General features: G+C 69.7%; 6 protein-coding genes across 11 annotated transcripts; 3 read left to right on the plus strand and 3 right to left on the minus strand.

Moving 5' to 3' along the window:
• Window positions 1-84: 84 nt before the first annotated feature.
• Window positions 85-2,431, minus strand: CLP1 (cleavage factor polyribonucleotide kinase subunit 1). Its single transcript, XM_066187117.1, has 2 exons — window positions 1,605-2,431; window positions 85-903 (listed from the first exon to the last, which is right to left on the minus strand). Exons 1-2 carry the CDS (start codon window positions 2,208-2,210, stop codon window positions 232-234), a joined length of 1,278 nt encoding a protein of 425 aa, XP_066043214.1. The 5' UTR covers window positions 2,211-2,431; the 3' UTR covers window positions 85-231.
• A 318-nt stretch (window positions 2,432-2,749) lies between these two features.
• Window positions 2,750-5,103, plus strand: YPEL4 (yippee like 4). Of its 2 annotated transcripts, none has more exons than XM_066187129.1 (5): window positions 2,750-2,957; window positions 3,560-3,865; window positions 4,359-4,402; window positions 4,505-4,613; window positions 4,856-5,103. In XM_066187129.1, exons 2-5 carry the CDS (start codon window positions 3,719-3,721, stop codon window positions 4,943-4,945), a joined length of 390 nt encoding a protein of 129 aa, XP_066043226.1. In that variant the 5' UTR covers window positions 2,750-2,957; window positions 3,560-3,718; the 3' UTR covers window positions 4,946-5,103. The 2 variants fall into 2 exon arrangements, with proteins under 2 accessions (XP_066043226.1, XP_066043227.1); XM_066187130.1 differs by having other exon boundaries at window positions 2,750-2,927.
• Window positions 5,104-5,214: 111 nt separating this feature from the next.
• On the minus strand, window positions 5,215-9,328 carry SERPING1 (serpin family G member 1). 3 transcript variants are annotated; one of them, XM_066187115.1, is made up of 9 exons: window positions 9,317-9,328; window positions 8,495-8,564; window positions 8,262-8,331; window positions 7,687-8,149; window positions 7,463-7,600; window positions 7,185-7,388; window positions 6,920-7,062; window positions 6,396-6,615; window positions 5,215-5,811 (listed from the first exon to the last, which is right to left on the minus strand). In XM_066187115.1, the coding sequence occupies exons 3-9, from the start codon at window positions 8,328-8,330 to the stop codon at window positions 5,564-5,566; spliced, it is 1,485 nt and encodes a 494-aa protein (XP_066043212.1). In that variant the 5' UTR covers window position 8,331; window positions 8,495-8,564; window positions 9,317-9,328; the 3' UTR covers window positions 5,215-5,563. The 3 variants fall into 3 exon arrangements, with proteins under 3 accessions (XP_066043212.1, XP_066043213.1, XP_066043211.1); XM_066187116.1 differs by lacking the exon at window positions 9,317-9,328 and adding an exon at window positions 9,145-9,167; XM_066187114.1 differs by lacking the exon at window positions 9,317-9,328 and adding an exon at window positions 9,079-9,126.
• Window positions 8,719-10,522, plus strand: UBE2L6 (ubiquitin conjugating enzyme E2 L6). 3 transcript variants are annotated; one of them, XM_066187123.1, is made up of 4 exons: window positions 8,721-8,913; window positions 9,607-9,696; window positions 10,092-10,278; window positions 10,343-10,522. In XM_066187123.1, exons 1-4 carry the CDS (start codon window positions 8,893-8,895, stop codon window positions 10,501-10,503), a joined length of 459 nt encoding a protein of 152 aa, XP_066043220.1. In that variant the 5' UTR covers window positions 8,721-8,892; the 3' UTR covers window positions 10,504-10,522. The 3 variants fall into 3 exon arrangements, with proteins under 3 accessions (XP_066043221.1, XP_066043220.1, XP_066043219.1); XM_066187124.1 differs by lacking the exon at window positions 9,607-9,696 and having other exon boundaries at window positions 8,719-8,913; XM_066187122.1 differs by lacking the exons at window positions 8,721-8,913; window positions 9,607-9,696 and having other exon boundaries at window positions 9,735-10,278.
• Window positions 10,523-10,730: 208 nt separating this feature from the next.
• On the minus strand, window positions 10,731-13,987 carry SMTNL1 (smoothelin like 1). Its single transcript, XM_066186753.1, has 8 exons — window positions 13,941-13,987; window positions 12,681-13,275; window positions 12,291-12,477; window positions 12,099-12,132; window positions 11,865-12,005; window positions 11,248-11,350; window positions 11,020-11,171; window positions 10,731-10,942 (listed from the first exon to the last, which is right to left on the minus strand). Exons 1-8 carry the CDS (start codon window positions 13,985-13,987, stop codon window positions 10,798-10,800), a joined length of 1,404 nt encoding a protein of 467 aa, XP_066042850.1. The 3' UTR covers window positions 10,731-10,797.
• A 631-nt stretch (window positions 13,988-14,618) lies between these two features.
• On the plus strand, window positions 14,619-15,616 carry TIMM10 (translocase of inner mitochondrial membrane 10). The gene is made up of 2 exons (XM_066187133.1): window positions 14,619-14,843; window positions 15,352-15,616. Exons 1-2 carry the CDS (start codon window positions 14,773-14,775, stop codon window positions 15,551-15,553), a joined length of 273 nt encoding a protein of 90 aa, XP_066043230.1. The 5' UTR covers window positions 14,619-14,772; the 3' UTR covers window positions 15,554-15,616.
• The last annotated feature ends 350 nt before the right edge of the window (window positions 15,617-15,966 follow it).

A 15,966-nucleotide genomic window follows, 5' to 3' on the forward strand; every position in this document is an offset into this window, starting at 1 on the left:
CGGGCGCGGGGGGAGCCCGGGGCCGGCAACCCCCGCTCCTCTCGGGGACCCCCCACCCTCAGCAGACGCTCACCAGCGGCAAAGGCTTCCAGATTTAATATCAAACTGTACAAAAAGTATAAAACCAAAGGACGGGTGCTGCGCCAGCGTCACACCGCGCTGGGGGAACGAGGAGGGGGCACGGGGAGGGAGAGGAAGAGGAGGAGGCGGGGGGCACATCCCGCCCTTCCCCTACTTGAGGTCCATGAAGCGAATGTCCATGATGAGCAGGAAGTTCTTAGGGAGGGGGCGCGGCGCCGGGGACAGCACGGTGAAGACCTGGCGCTCCAGGTCCACGCCGGTGACCACGATGAAGCCGGCCACGCTGGTCTCGGAGATGTTGTCGTCGGGGCTGTCGGCGGTGCTGACGCTCAGCAGGTGGTGCACCATGTCCCGCCCCGGTGTCACCGGCACCAGCTTCAGCTGGTTGTCCTCCTGGGACATGCCCAGTGGCAGGCACGAGTCCGGGATGGTGGGCGCGCCCACCTTGTAGATCTTGACGTCGGAGAACTTGACGTCGAAGGCGTGGGGGTAGAAGCAGCCGCGGAAGCCGTAGAAATACTCACGGATGCGCTCGTCCCGGCATTCCCGGCGGAAGTCCTTGGAGCGCTCCACCACGCCGCCGGACTTGGGCAGCAGCACGGTGCGCACAAAGTGGGGCAGGTCCCGCTTGAGCTCGTTGTAGAGGCGCTCCTGGTCCAGCACCACCACCACGTCCACCTCGAAGGCGGAGGCGGCGTGCACCAGGGCCTGGTAGCCCGAGCTCTTGACCCAGCCGCAGGTGTTGATGACGCAGCCGCTCACCGATGCCCGCCGGTTCACCTCGCAGCGCTGGTTGAAGACGTCGGCCAGGCACGAGGTGATCTGCGGGAGGAGGGGTCACACAGGGGCACCCGTGTCCCTACACGCCGTCCCCAGCCCCTTCAGAACCCTCAAGGCCTCGGTTCTGGGCAAAATCGTGGAACTGTGGAATGGTCTGGGTTGGAACAGACCTTAAACCCCATCCAGTTCCCTCTGCCAGGGACTCCTTCCACCAGCCCAGGTTCCTCCAACCCCCATCCAGCCTGGCCTTGGGTACTTCCAGGGATGGGGCATCCACAGCCTCTCTAGGCAACCCTGAAGGGCCTCACTGTCCTCACAGTAAAAGAGTTTCTTCCCAAAATTCAGCCTAAATTTCTCCTCTAACTGTGAACCCATTGCACCCCATCCTATCACTCCGGATCCTGACAAGAATCCCTCTCCTGCTCCCCTGTAGCCCCTCAGGATGGAAAAGGCTGCTCTGAGGTCAGTGCACAAACTTTCCTGAACTGCCCCACCTCTCCCAGTTCCCTTAATCAGCCTCGTGTCCTCCCCTGCACTCCCTTCCCGCCCTGATCCGATAGCTGGCAAGGGGTGACTGGCTGTGCACGAGGCTGCAGTTGTTTTTAAAACGCGTTGTGCTGGCCCCAAACGGCAGCAGCGGGAGCCCCCCGGGGATTCAGAGACCCCGCGGCGCGCGGTGGGGAGGGAAGCCTGGGGAACTCCGGGGCCACAGATCCAAGCCGGGGCGAGCTCCCCGCGCTCACCTTGTTGTAGAGCTTGATGTTGGTGCCTGGCGTGGTGGAGCCGAAGTGGTAGACAAGGGGGGCCTGCAGGGAGAAGCCCTCCTCCACGTCGGCCGGGCGCTCGATGTACAGCGCGCCCATGGTGCCGGGGATGGACACCGAGCCCTGCCCCACGTCCAGCTCCACGAAGGTGGGCCGGCGGCCCAGGCGCACGGCGTAGTTGAGCAGCAGGCGGCACACGGTGGTCTTGCCCACGTCGGTGGGCCCCACCACCATGACGCGGGGCCCGCGTTCGTCCTCCCGCTCGGCCTGGCGCCGCATCTGCTCCAGCGCCGTGTGCGTGTTCAGGTACAGCAGCATCGGCGTGTCCCGCGACACGTAGGCCACCTCGGTGCGGCCGCTGAGCTGCACGGTGCAGCCGTGCCACGTGAACACGGCCACTTTGGCGCCCGCGTCGAACGTGAACTTCTTGTTGCGGGTGAGCTCGGTGCCGAACACCTCGGCCATGCCGGTCAGCAGCTCCAGCTGCACCGTCTGCGCCGCCTCCACCTCGAACCGCAGCTCCGTCTCCCGCTCCAGCTCGAACTTGGCCACCTGCTTCTTCTCCTCGCCGCCATCGTCCGCCATCGCGGTGACGCGGGGGTCCCCGACCCGGTGCCCCCCGCCCGCCGCGGCCGCGACGGAAGTGACGTCAGAGCGGCGAGACGGAGCGAAGTGGCTTGGTCACGTTGGAATTGCGTCACGTGGGGGCGTGTCCTGTCGTGTCCCTGCGGCTCGTTTGCATCTAATTTGCATGTCGCCCGCGGCCCCGCCTCCTGCTTTCCTTTCATTACAGTGGGGCTCCCCCTCTCCCCCCGCCCCGATCCCTCGGGATGAGTCCCGGGCTCGTTTGCATGACGCTCGCACGACATCTACACGCAGTCCCGCGCCGCCCCCCGCGCCTGGTTTACATCTCACAGGGGTGACATGGGGGACATGAGGGGAATGGGGGACAGGGACACACGGAGGGACACTGAGGACAAGGCAGAACACGGGGACATGGAGGGACATGGGGGGACATGGCGGGACACGGGGGGCTCACCGGGGACACGGGGCCCGGAGTGGCCACGGGGGACGTGGGGGGACATGAGGGACCGGAGGTGCCCCGGCGGCCGCAGCGCATCCCCGGCGGCCGGGCTGACGTCGGGGGGCCGGGCGGTGACGTCACGGCGGCGGTGGCGGGCGGTGACGTCACGGCCGCGGGATGAGTCACGGTGCCGTGATGCGGCTCCCGGGCACGCAGGGCCCCCCCCGCGCCCGCTCCGGGGACAGCGGCGACAGCGGCAGCGGCGGCAGCGGCGGGCGGTGAGCGGCCCCGGGAACACACGGAACCCGGTACCCCCTCATCGTTTCCCCCAGAGATCCCCAAAGCCCCACGGAGCCGCGTCGTGTCCCCCAGCGCTCTTGACATTGCCCCCCCCCCCAGGCGATACCCCTGTCCTCCTTCACTGCGACCGCAAATATCCCCCCCAGCACTCTCTCTCCTCCCGGGGACCCCCGTCATCCCTTCCGGGACCCCCTTGGGACCCCCCTTGGGACCCCACCGTGGCACCTTGGAACCCTCATCAACCCCCCGTGACGACCCCCATCATCTCCCCCTCGGGACTGCCGTCATCCTTCCTCCGGTTCCCTATTCCCGCCCGCTTGGTACCCGCAGTTTTCCCCCTCAGGACCCCCCATCATCTCCCCGGGGACCCCCACTCCCCGGGGACTCCCAGACGCTTCGGGAAGTGACCCCAGACGCAGCTTGGGACGCCCCCCGCCTCCCCCAGTCTCTCGGCCCCCCCTTCCCGTCCCTCCGGCTCTCCCGGTGTCCCCGCTGCCCGTCACTCCTGCGATGAACCGCCCGGTCTCAGCCGGCTCAGGACGTGGAGCGCCCACACTTGGGACACTGAGGAGGGGGGTCTTCCCTCACCGCTCCCCTTCCCCCTTCGCAGGCCGCCCCCCTTTTCGGCCTCCTTCTGCCGGGGGGCCCCGGCGGAGCCCCCCGAGCCCGGCCGGGCGGGACGACGGCTCTGGGCGCGCTGCTGCGCTGCTTCCCCTGCGAGCGGCTGTGCGGGGGCTGCGCGGTGCCCCCCGGGGCGCTGCCCCCGGCCATGCCGCCCCCGGCCCGCCGCCGCCTGCCCCCGGCCGCCCGCCTGCCCCCGCGCACCTTCCGCAGTTACCTGCCGCGCTCCCACCGCACCTACAGCTGCGTCCACTGCCGGGCGCACCTGGCCCGCCACGAGGAGCTCATCTCCAAGGTGCCACCGCCACCCCCGGGCTGGGTGGGGACTGGCCCACGCGTGCTGGGACAGTGGGAGTCTCCTTTGCTCTGTCCCAAGGGCGGGCTGGGACAACGGGTGTGTTCCTCCGCCGTGTCCCCAGAGTGTTGAGTTTCTCCCCATGGTGCCCCTGGCGCGCCAAGTGTCCCCCTGTGGTGTCCCCAGGGGGGTGAGTGCTCCCGCTGTGGTGTCCCGCGATGAGGACGTTCCCACGGTGGCCAGCATCGCCTCAAGGCAGGAAGCATCCTCCCCCGCGACGTGGTGTCCTGGGGGTGGCAGGTGACCCGTATGGCGCTCCCATGGAGGTGACCGTCACCCCCTCAGTGTCCCCGAGCTGGCAGGTGTCCCCCTGCGGTGTCCCCAGGGCGGTGTGCTGCACGGTGGCAGTGCAGTGGGATGGGAGTAGGGCATGGAGGGAGGGGTGCCGGGGGACGTGGGGGACCCACCAGTGACACTCGCCGTGTCCCCACAGTCCTTCCAGGGCAGCCACGGCCGTGCCTACCTGTTCAACTCCGTGTGAGTACTGGGGGGCACCGGGGATGGCAGTCGGGAGGGGGAGCCCCGGGGGTCCCCGGGCTGGGCGTGCCGAGCCTGTGGGACACCCCACTCTCGGTGCAGGGTGAACGTGGGGTGCGGCCCGGCTGAGCAGCGGCTGCTGCTGACGGGGCTGCACTCGGTGGCCGACATCTTCTGCCAGAGCTGCAAGACCACCCTGGGCTGGAAATACGTGAGTGCCCTCCACCTGCTGCGGGCACTGCCCGGGGGCCCCAACCCCTCTGGGCATTCCAGCCCCATCCATGGGCATCCCCCGGCACTCCAACCCTTGCCTGGGCACCCCAACTCCTGCCCTGGGCATGTCTTGGCACCCCAATCCCTGCCCTTGGGCACACCAAACCTTTGCTGCGGACACCCCCAAGCTCTGGGGAAGGCAGCGCTGCATGGGGGGGCTGACACTGTGTCCCCCCCCAGGAGCAGGCATTCGAGAGCAGCCAGAAGTACAAGGAGGGGAAGTTCATCATCGAGATGTCGCACATGGTGAAGGAGAACGGCTGGGACTGACGCGGGGGCGCGGCTGGGACTGGGGGGCACGTGGAGGGCGCGCTGGATGACCCCCTCCTTGGCAGCTTCCCTGTGCCCCCCGGTACCCCCTGGGTGGCTCCAGCCGCGGGGGTTGGGGGGCTTTTCTAGGGCAATAAAGGCTTTTTTTTTTTTAGGAAGGTGCTGGTTGTCACCTGTGCTGCCACCACCCCTGGCTGACCCTGGTGCAGAGTGCGGGTCCCTGGTGGCCCCAGCCTGTGCCTTCCCCTCCTCACATGCAGGAGGCGGGAGGTGGTTGATGCGTTTATTGGGACCCCGAGCTGGCGGGGAAACTGAGGCACGGGGGGAGCAGGCACCCCCTGGTGCCCTGGGGAGCTGGGGCGTGTGAAGGGTGAGGAGATGGGAGGGAAAAGGAGGGAGATGGGAGGGAGAGAGGGAGGAAACAGGGAGGGAGGAGAGGAGAGGAAGGAGGGACAAGGGATGCAGAGAGGAGGAGGGAGGGAGGGAGCGGTAAAGGAGAGAAGGAAGGAGGGAAGCAGAGAGAGGAGGAGGAAAGGATGGAGGGAGGAGGGAGAGGAGGAGGCGGGAGGGAAGGATGGAGGGATGGGAGGAGGGAGGACAGGGACAGGAGGGACAGAGTCAGGGCTGGGGATCGCTGAGACGGCCCATGAAGACGGGGAACTCGCCGGTGTTGTGCCAGAGGACGAAGAGGAAGGGGCGCAGGGCCTCCAGCACCAAGGCCGAGCGCGCCACCGAGGTGGCCATGGCCGCCGCCGCCTCCACGCCGGCCTCGTCCAGTGCCAGCACCGCCCGGTGCTGCGCCGTGTCCACCGCGGCCGGGCCCCGCGCCAGCCCGCACAGCTCCGCGTCCAGGAACAGCCCGAAGTCTGCGGCACCCGGCCTCAGCGCCACTGCCGCGGCACACGGGGACACCGGGGCAGCGGGGACACAGGGGACACCAGGGACGGAGGGGACACCGAGGGGACCCGGGGACACGAGGGATGCAGAGAAAACCAGAGGGATAGGGACATGGAGACGCAGGTACGCAAGGGACAGGGGATAGAGGAGACACCGGGACACAACGAGGACACTAGGGGGCGCCAGGGGACACTCAGCGACACGGGGAACACCGGGGAGATAGGGGACATTTGCGCCGCTTGGGGACATGAGAGGCAGCAGGGGTAATTTGGGAACACTGGGATGTAAGCGGACATTAGGGGTGCTGGGGGGAGCAGGGCACATCTGGGGCACTGGGGACATAGGGGACACCAGGGACACGTGAGTGTGGGGGGACTCAGGGGAAACCAAAGGTAAGGGGATACCAAGGACATCGTTGTCTTTGGGGACCCTGGGGAAAGTGACCCCAGGGGAGGGGCCCGTGACGTCCTGCAGGGAGTAATGCCACCGCACAGGGACTGACGTGACCCCACAGCCCACCCAGCCCCTGTGGCGTCATCAGAGGTGTCCTTACCCATGTCGTGGACCAGAGCCACCACGTCCAGGGCGAGGTCGAGGCGCAGGCGGGGCAGGGACAGCGCGGTGGCCCGGGGCGGCGTGCGGGCCGCCCGCCGTAGCAGCGCCAGGAAGGTGGTGGGGTCCAGCGCCCGCTCCAGGGTCTCCAGAGGCTCCAGGGGCCCCCGTGGCATCAGCACCACGAGGCTCAGCCCCCCATTCAGCTCCAGCCGCCCCACCTGTGGGGCAGACCTCCACCTAAGGACCACTGCGGGGACCCCATGGACCGGCACCCCCACAGCGCCGCCAGGGAGGTGCCCGCCTGGCATCCCTCGAAGTCCCAGGGGAGCGAGGTCACAGCCTGTGCCCCTTTCAGTGCCAGGGGAGTGAGATCAGCCTGTCATCCTCCCCGAGTGCCGCAGGAGTTATGTCACAGCCTGGCGTTCCTCCTTAGTGCCACTGGGGTGACATCGCTCCATTATCCCCCCAGCGGTAACCCCCCACACCCCCAGCACCTGGCGGCCGGTCCCGGCCAAGGGCTACCTGGACCTGCAGGCGGGAGTCACTGAAGGAGGCCACCGGGTACTTGGCGCTGGTCATGGTGGGCACCTTGCGCGGGGGGTGCCCGGGCCGCAGGAACGGCAGCAGCACCGTCTTCTTACGGTCCAGCGGCGTGCGCCAGGCGGCTGTGGGGACAGGCACCGCGGCTGGGGGGCGGGGGGCACCGGGGGAGGGCACACGGGGCGGCCTCAGCCCCACACCCCATGCCCGGTGGATGCCCGGTGGATGCCCGGTGGCGGGGCCGTACCGCGCAGGTGGACGGCGCTGAGCAGCAGCAGGCTGGGCTCGGGGGGCAGCGCGGAGAGCAGCGAGGGCAGCAGCCCCTTGCTGGCCTCCCGCACCCAGGCGTTGATGCGCTGCAGGTCCAGGCTCTCGTTGCCGCTCAGGGCGTACGGGCGGGCGCCGTAGAAGCGCAGGGAGTCGTTGAGGAAGCGCGGGCGGAGGTGCAGATCTGCGGGGCGGCGCGGTCCCGGTGTCAGGCCGGGTGCTCGGCCGGCAGCCGCGCCCCACCGGTGCCCGCCTCACCTGGCTGGTAGAAGATCTGGGCGGCCGAGAAGAGGCCCGGCGCGCTGGCCAGCTGCTGCAGGGCGCCGTGCACGCAGTCCAGCCCCTGTGGGTATGCCAGGAGGGCGGCCAGTCGCTCCTGGGTCTCTCCGCGGGCGCCTGCAGGCACAGGGGAAGCTCAGCGAGGTGCCCCGGCGGGGACGGCGGTGACACGGCGGTGCCGGTGCCCGCGGGCAGCCCCTCACCCAGCAGCAGGTGCGAGAGCCCCACGGCGACGTTGATGGGGGAGAAGAGCAGGTTGGCGTCGGGCTGGGCAGCCTCTGCCATGTGCTGGTAGAAGCGGAGGGCAAAGGTGACCAGAGCCTCGGCCACGGCAGCCCGCTGCTCCACCGTGGGCTCCCCGCAGGTGTCGGTCGGCTCCTCATCCCCAGGGCACGGCGGGGCGCTGGTGCCAGCGGTGGGCGCTGCCGTGGTCCCGTTGGCTGCGGCGTCCAGCTCCTCCGGTGTTCCCTCCGGCGTTGTGGGGCTGGGGGCACCTGTGACACCCCAGCCAGACAGCCCCTCGGGGTGGGCGCTGGGGGTGGGCAAGGGCAGGACGGGGCCCCCCACGTCCTGCGAGGGAGCGGGGGTACGGACAGGGGGCACAGGTGGTGTCGGGGGCTCTCTGAGCGATGTCATCCAGCTGGGAGAGGCTTCCAGAGTGAGCACCTGGGCACAGGGACTTGCATGAGCGGGGCATGGGGCACCCGGGTGGAGACTCGGGTGCGAGGGTATAAAGGGGTGTCGGCACAGGGAGCCCGTGTCCCTAGGCCACACTTACCGGGGTGACAGTGACCGTGGCTGTGGCCACTAGCCACGCCAGAAGCAGCCAGAGTGTCTTGGTGGGCATGCTGGTGGGAGGGCACAGGTCAAGGGCAGGAAAGACACCCAGCACCCCCACCCCTGCACCCCCCGTACCCCCACCCCGTGCAGCCCCACCCCGGGGTGCCCTCGCTCCGTTCCCCCCGGGGGACCGGCTGTGAGGGGTGGGAGGAGGCAGCACCGCGGGCCCACCTGGGTGCCCAGCGGGTCTGTCCCTGCGTGTCCAGCGGGCGCCGGGGGATCTGGCCGGGTCCGACGGTGCCTGGTTAAAAATTAAGGAGGTTCCCGTAAATCAGCCGGGACACGGCCAGCGATGCGGGGGCAGCCGTGGGGGACGGGCAGGGGGGTGCGGAGGCAGCCTGGAAGCGACCCCGCGTCAGGTTTGCTCCCGTCAGGCACCGTCTGCGCGGGGTTCTGGCTTTCTGTCACCCACCGCCCCGGGACCCCCGGGCTGACGGGGGTCGCCGGCCGCCCCAGGCCCATCTGCCCGCACCCATCCCCGCCGGGGGCGCGGCCGGAGAACCTCGTCCCGCCCGCCCGGAGGCGTGACCCCACGGAGCCCATCCCCGCGGCACCGGGCGCTGATCACCATGGCCGGGCGGATCGCCAAGGTGGGCACCGGGGGCACCGGGATAGGGCGAGGACTCCGGCACCGCTGCGGTACCGGCGCGGGGGTCCTGGTGCTCGCACCGGAGCGGGGGCCGGGGGGAGGCGAGCTCGCGGTGCGGGGCTCCCGGTACCGGGGTGCCAAAGGGGGTTCTGGGGAGTGTTAGTACCAGTGCGGGGATACCGGTAGCGGCGGTGCTGGGACATGTGAGTGCCCGGTGAGGGGGTCCCGGTACCAGGGAGAGGCAGTGCTGGGGGCGTCAGTTCCGCTGCCGGGGTGCGGGAGAAGCGGTGCTGGGGGATGTCAGTGCTCGGTGAGGGGGTCCCGGTCCTGGGGAGAGGCAGTGCTGGGGGGTGTCAGTGCCCGGTGAGGGGGGTCCCGGTGCCAGGGTGCGAGGGAAGCAGTACCGGGTGGAGGGTCTCCGGTGCGGGGATAACAAATTCCCCTGCACGTTTCGGTTTCATTTCCCCGGCGGGGCGGCCCCTCCCAGGGGTGTGCCGAGGATGTCGGCCCCGTCCATAAAGGTGTGCCCCGTCATTAAACCCTGCCCATTAAGGCGCGGCATGCAGGTGACCCCGCCCAGGGGCGTGTCCCAGTTGGAGGATTAACCTATGGAGGGGTCGCTCGGGACACACCTCCGCCCTAAAGGGCGGGTCCCGAACGGCCCCGCCCACACTGCCCCACCCCTTCCCCGCAGGAGCTGGAGGAGGCGCGGCGCTGGGAGGGGGCCCGCGACGTGCGGCCGCTGGACGGGAACGTGCGGCGCTGGGGGGGGCTCCTGCTGCCCGTGCGTGGGGAGAGGGCACGGGGGGGACGTGGGGGCACGGGGGGATGCGGGGAGCCCTGGGGAGCGGGGGCTGGGGGGCTCCCCTGCGCATGGGGGACATGCGGGTTTGTAGGAAGGATGTGCCCCTGGCGCCATGGGAGCGACTGGGGGTGACCCTTGGGACTGGGGCTGTCTTATTGAGTGAGGGTCCCTCTCAGGACAGAATTGGGGAGGGTCCCTCCGAGGACACTGCGGGCCCTGGGCTGGGCACACTGGGTGGAGGTTCCCCTCCTGAGGGCCTCGGGCTGCCACGGGGGAGTCTCTACGGGGGGCACTGTGTATCAGGGTTGGGCAGGGCCCCCTCCCCCATGGACGCTGTGGCAGAGGGGGCTGAGGTGCCCCCCATATCCCGGCAGAACAACCCCCCATACAACACGGGCGCCTTCCGCTTCGAGCTGACCTTCTCCCCCCACCACCCGCTGGAGCCCCCCTGTGCCACCCTCCATACCCCTATCTACCACCCCAGCGTGGACCTGGAGGGCCGCCTCTGCCAGCCCCTCACCACCCACGCGCACTGGGAGCCCACCACCCGCGCCGTCCAAGGTGGGTACCGCGGGGACAGGGCCACGGTGCTGGGGGTGCCCCTCTGATCCCCCTGCTCCCGCAGTGCTCCAGGACCTGCTGCTGCAGCTGGACAGCCCAGACCCCCAGCGGCTGATGCGGCCGGACGTGGCCCGGGAGCTGCAGGAGCGCCCCGAGGAGTTCCGGCGCCGGGCAGAGGAGCACACCCGGCTCCACGCCGAGCCGCGCCCCGACCCCCACACATAAGGCAATAAATTCTCTCCATCACCTGCTTTGGCTCCGGGGTGCCTCACTGGGAGGGTGGGGGGCTCCAAGAGTTGCTGCCCCCCACGTGCCAACCCTGGGGGATGTCACCTCCTGGTGGCAGAGCCAGGGTTGTGGCCCCAACCTGGTGACAATGCCCAAACACTCGCTTGGTGCCAGCGTTCCTCCCTCCAGAGACGAGGTCACCACCGCCTGGCACCATGGCCTTTACTGCTGGGGGACAGAGCAGGGGACAAAGAGGGGGATGGCACAGGTGGGGGGCTGTGGGGGACCCTCTCAGCGCTTCTTGGTCTTCACGAGCCCCTTGGCCACCAGGCAGCGGTACAGCTCCTGCACGTACGTGTACACGCACTTGGCATCAGGCACCGGCAGCCGCACCATGTCCTCCACCTCCAGCAGCGGCGCACAGCCCGCCCGCTCCCTATGGGAAGGGACACAGCGGTCACCGGGGCCTGGGGTGGCCGGGGGGACCGAGGGGCCGGGGCTGCGCTCACGCACTCGGCAGTGGCGAAGGCCAGGGCGAAGTTCTCCCGGCGGGCGTTGGGCTCCAGGGCGGCAAAGTCGAAGGCATCGGGGAAGAAGCTGTGCAGGAGGGCGCAGAAGGCCAGGCCGCTGCCCCAGCTCCCCGAGAAGTTCTGCACGTCCACGTGCTGTGCAGACACAGGGGTCAGGCCACCCCCAGACCCCCCACCGGACGCTCCTGCCGCCCCCCAAACCTGCACTCACCGCGTACCCACGGGTGCGGGCGCGGCACCACTCCAGCAGCATCGTCTTGACCGTGGCGGCACCCCCCGAGCGCCGCAGGTGTGGGGCTGGGCCCTTGGCAGCCCTGGGGGGACCTGGGCTGTGGGATCCCCACACCCCACCGTCCCTCATAGGGATCCCCAGCCCCTCCGTGACCCCACTGTCCTGTGGCTCTGGGCCCCCAATGCCCCACTGCCCCACGGTCACACAGCCCCCCCACATTGCCCTGTGGACCCCCCATTCCTCCCTGTACCCCTCATTGCCCCATGCCCCCCAGTACCCCCTCTGTCTCATACCCTCCCTCATTGTCCCATGCCCCCCTATTCCATCATTGCCTCACAGATCCCCCAGTTCCCCTATAACCCCATTGCCCTGTGGCCCCCAATACCCCCACTGTCCCATGCCCCTGCCATGCTCCACAATTCCCTCTGTACCTCCCAATGCCTCATGGCCTTCCAACACCACCACTGCTCCATGACCCACCCATCCCACTATCCCTGGTTGTCCTATAGCCCCCCAGTCCCCCCGTGTCCCCCATTCCCTCAATGCCCCTCCTGCCCCCCACCCCCATGCCCCCCATGGGGCCAGGCCCCCCTCACCCTCCAAATTTCTCCAGGATGGCGGAGCGCCCCTGTGCCCGGGACCCCACTCGTGGCCGTCCCCCGGCCCCCTCCAGCCTCAGCCTCTGTCCTGCCGAACCCGGGGCTGCCTTGTCCCGTGCCGACCCCGCTGGAGCAGCCCTGCAAGCACACACGGGTGGGACAGCCATGAGCAGGGGGCTGTGGGGTGCCATGCCAGCAGTGGGTGCCGCGATGCCACCCGTGGGGACACACCTCTTGCTGCCCCCTGCGTCCTCAGTGGTGCCAGCTGCAAGGAGAGAGGAGGGGTCAGAGGGGTGCAAGAGGGCACCCGCACCCCCTCTAGGCACCCCTGGGGCTCAAGGTCCTTTCCCATGGGGAGGATGGACACTGTGGGGCACCAGTGACCCCAGGACACTTGGGTGCCATCGCCCAAATGGCTCTTACCTGTGGGGGATGGCGGGGACGTGGGGGACATAGGGGACGTGGGTGATGTGGGGGACATAGGGGATGTGGGAGATGTGGGGGATGTGGGAGATGTGGGGGACGTGGGGCTCGTGGCCCCCTCTGGAGACGAGCAGGGAGGGAACTCAGGCCACAGCTCGTCGTCCTCGTCCTGAAGCCAAGCGGGTTCCTGTAAGCAACAGGCAGGGTGGCACTGCCAGCACGGGCAGTGTCACTCACACAATGTCCCTGGCACTGTCGTCCTGGCCCTGGCACTCTCACCCTGCTCCAGTAAAGACACCCCTGGCCCCATCCGTACCGCAGCTGCCCTCCCCATCGCGTCCTGCCTTGGCTGTGCCGCCACCTCCCTTCCAACCCCAACCCCTTCCTCACCTGTCGGCGCTGGGTGCCGCCCGCTGCTGCCGGCGCCGCTTCTCCCCCGGTACCCTCCTCGGTACCCCCTCCGGTGCCCCCGGCTGTCCCTGCCTCCGCATCGCCACCATCATCCCCGGCCTCCCTGGCATCGCCCCCGGCACCCCTGGGTGCTTCTGCCTCGCCGTCTCCGGCAGTGTCTCCCCCCGCGCACTCCCCTGAGCCCCCCGTATCCTCCCCTTCACCCGCCGTGTTCTTCCCTTCACCCTTCGTGTCTCCCGCATCGCCCCCCGTGTCCCCCCCATCGCCCCCCGCTTCCCGAGCTTCCTCCCCGTCCTGGGGAGTCGTCGTCTCCCCGCTGCCCGCCCCCGACCCCGCGGCGGGGTCAGAGGGGGCGTCCGGGGTGGGGGTGCCGGGGGTGGGGGTGCCGGGGGTCGGGGTGTCCGAGGCGGGGGTGCCGGGGGTCGGGGTGCTCGCAGTAGGGGTTTCCGAAGTGGGGGTGTCCGAGGTAGGGCTGCCAGGAGTAGGGGTTTCCGAGGTGGGGGTTTCCGAAGTGGGGGTGTCCGAGGTGGGGGTTTCAGTGGCTCCCGGGGCCTCCATGTTGCTGCGGTCACTGCTGCAAGGGCACAGGGCTGTCATTGGGGTACCCCCCGATGACGCCGTGAGCTTGCCCATGCCCCCCAAAACTCCCCAGCCCGGCTAACCCCGTGCCTGCCCCTGTCCCCATGCCCTCCTCCAGGCCTGGCATTCTCACGTTGGGCACCCCAGTTGCCCCATCCCGGCTCCCCCACGCCCCCATCCCGACACCACAACAGCACAGCCCGTTCCCTTCGTGTTTTCCTGCAGCCCCCAAGCCCGAAACCAACCCTCCCATTGCCGTCCTGCCCCACTTTCCCTCCCCCCCATGCCCTTATGTCAGCACCCCTGTGCCCCTTCCTGCTCCCCCCACGTCCCCTCCCGACCACCCATATCCCATTCCGGCACCGCCATGTCCCTCTCCCGGCCCCACGTGTCTTCTCCAGTTCCCACTGCCGGTCCCCTATAACCCCTTCCCAGTCCCCCTTGCTGCCCCCCGCTTCTCCTCCCGGTGCCCCCCAGCCCGCACCCTCCCGACCGCTCCCCGTAGCCCCCCCGCCCCGCGTAGCCCCGTTCCCCCCGGAGCCCCCGGAGCCCCTCTCCCCGTACCCTCCGGCTGCTCCCGCTCCGCCGCCCCTGCTGCGCTCCAGCCCCCCCGCCCGGTGCTATTTTTACCCGGCGGGGGCAGGTGCCGCCTTCACTCACCGCCCACCCGCGGGGCACGCGTGGGGCCGGGCCGGACACCCGGGCATGGCTGGGGAGGGGGCACACCCCGACAGTCCCGCCCGGACAGCGGCGACACCCCAAAGCAGCCCATGGGGGCCGGACCGAACCCGTGCCGTGCGACCCGAGGGGCACAGGGGACACGGGCAGCCTGGGCAGGGACAGGGAGACTTGGGGGTCACAGGGGAACACAGACACGCGGGGGTGGTCGGGGGACACGGAGGCGACGCGGGCGCACAGGGGACGTGAGGAACGCGGGGTGCACGGGGGGAACAGATTCCCGGGAGGGAATGGGGGACACAGACGCGTGGGGACAGAGGTCACACGGGGATAGCCCGGGCAGGGCGGCGGGACACAGGCGGACCCAGGGATTCGAGGAACAGGGGGCACGGAGGGGGAGCCGACAGGGAGGGACCCGAAGCCCCCCGGCCATGCCCGGGTCTCGGCGGTGGCCACGCCCCCACCGCAATGACCACGCCCCCTGCGGGGCAAAGGCCGGGCAGAGCGCGCGCTCGGCCGCTCCCCTCCCGCCGCAGGGCCGCCGCCGCCACGCCCCTTCTTTGCGACCAATCAGCGACAGAAATGCCCCTCTGGTCCCGCCTTTACGCGCACGGGATTGGTCTGCGCCGGTAGTGGGGCGGGGCCGCTGCGCGGGTAGGCGGAAGAGCGGCGCCCACGTGGTTCCTGCAAGGAGCCGCCGCCGGGTCCCGAACCTAGAGGGACCGTGAGGGTCCGACGGGGCGGATCCGAGCGGGGTCGGGCCCGGAGGGACCGTGATCGGGACCGGGGCCGAGCGGGGCCGGTGCTGGCCGCCATGGATCCGCTGCGGGCTCAGCAGCTGGCGGCCGAACTGGAGGTTGAGATGATGGCCGACATGTACAATCGGTGCGGCCCGCCGGGAGAGGGCATTGGGGATGCTGGGGTACCGGGGGGTGTCCGTGGCTTGGGGGACACTAGAGGCTGTCAGAAGCTGGGGTGCTAGGGTTGTAGGGGAGTGCGGGGGGTCCTAGGAGACACCCGGGAAACGGGAGTGGGGGAACCGGAGGTGCCTGAGGGTGGGGGGACGGTGAGGGGTCCTAGGGATGCCCGGGTGGCGATGTCGGGGGATACTGGGCTTGTTGGGGTGCAGAGGCCGGGGTCCCGGTCGGTGATGCTGGGGTACAGGAGGTGTTGGCGTGCAAAGGCTGGGGGTGCCGGGGATGGCGATGACGGGGGGGTACGGGGCGTGCTGAGGTGCGGGGCTGGGACCCGGGGGTGGTGATGGCGGGGTACAGGAGATACTGGGGTGCAGGGTCGGTGTGCCGGGGGTGGAGATGGCGGGGTACAGGGTGTGCCGGGGTGCGGGGCCGTGTCCCGGGTGGCGCGGGGCTCAGGCGCGCTGCGGTCCGTGCAGGATGACCCAGGCGTGCCACCGCAAGTGCGTCCCCCCGTACTACAAGGAGTCGGAGCTGTCCAAAGGGGAATGCGTGTGCCTGGACCGCTGCGTGGCCAAGTACCTGGAGGTGCACGAGCGGATGGGCAAGAAGCTGACGGAGCTGTCGCTGCAGGACGAGGAGCTGCTCAAGCGAATGCAGCAAGGCACCGGCACCGCCTGAGCCCCCACCCACACCCCAATAAACCCGGGGCGTCTGCTGTGCTCCCCTCGCCCCCCAAACCCACCCTGTGGCCGTGTGTTGGGGTACGTGGTGCCCGTGGTTGCTGCTGGGAGCCCCCCTTGCTGTCCCCAGCTGCCACGTGCGGTGTCCTTGTGGGGGGCACCCAGGGGTGCCCCTCACCCCCCCCCGCTGGGCCCAGCCCATGTAATCCCCCGGATTAGGCAGAGCTGGGCTGAGCCCCTTGTAATCCCCCGTGGGGTGGGACAGGGCTCAGCCCCTCCCTGTCTGTCTGTGCTGGGGGTCACCAGAGGGGACAGCTGGGGGGTCTCTGCACAGGGACACAGCCCCGGAGGGGCAGGGCACAGGAACACCCTCACAGGGACACCCCCAGGATGCCCAGCCCCGGCTGAGGA

This window comes from Chamaea fasciata, unplaced genomic scaffold (assembly GCF_029207755.1).
Source record: "Chamaea fasciata isolate MVZ Bird 193981 ecotype frontalis unplaced genomic scaffold, bChaFas1.0.hap1 SCAF_7, whole genome shotgun sequence".
NCBI lineage: Eukaryota > Metazoa > Chordata > Aves > Passeriformes > Sylviidae > Chamaea > Chamaea fasciata.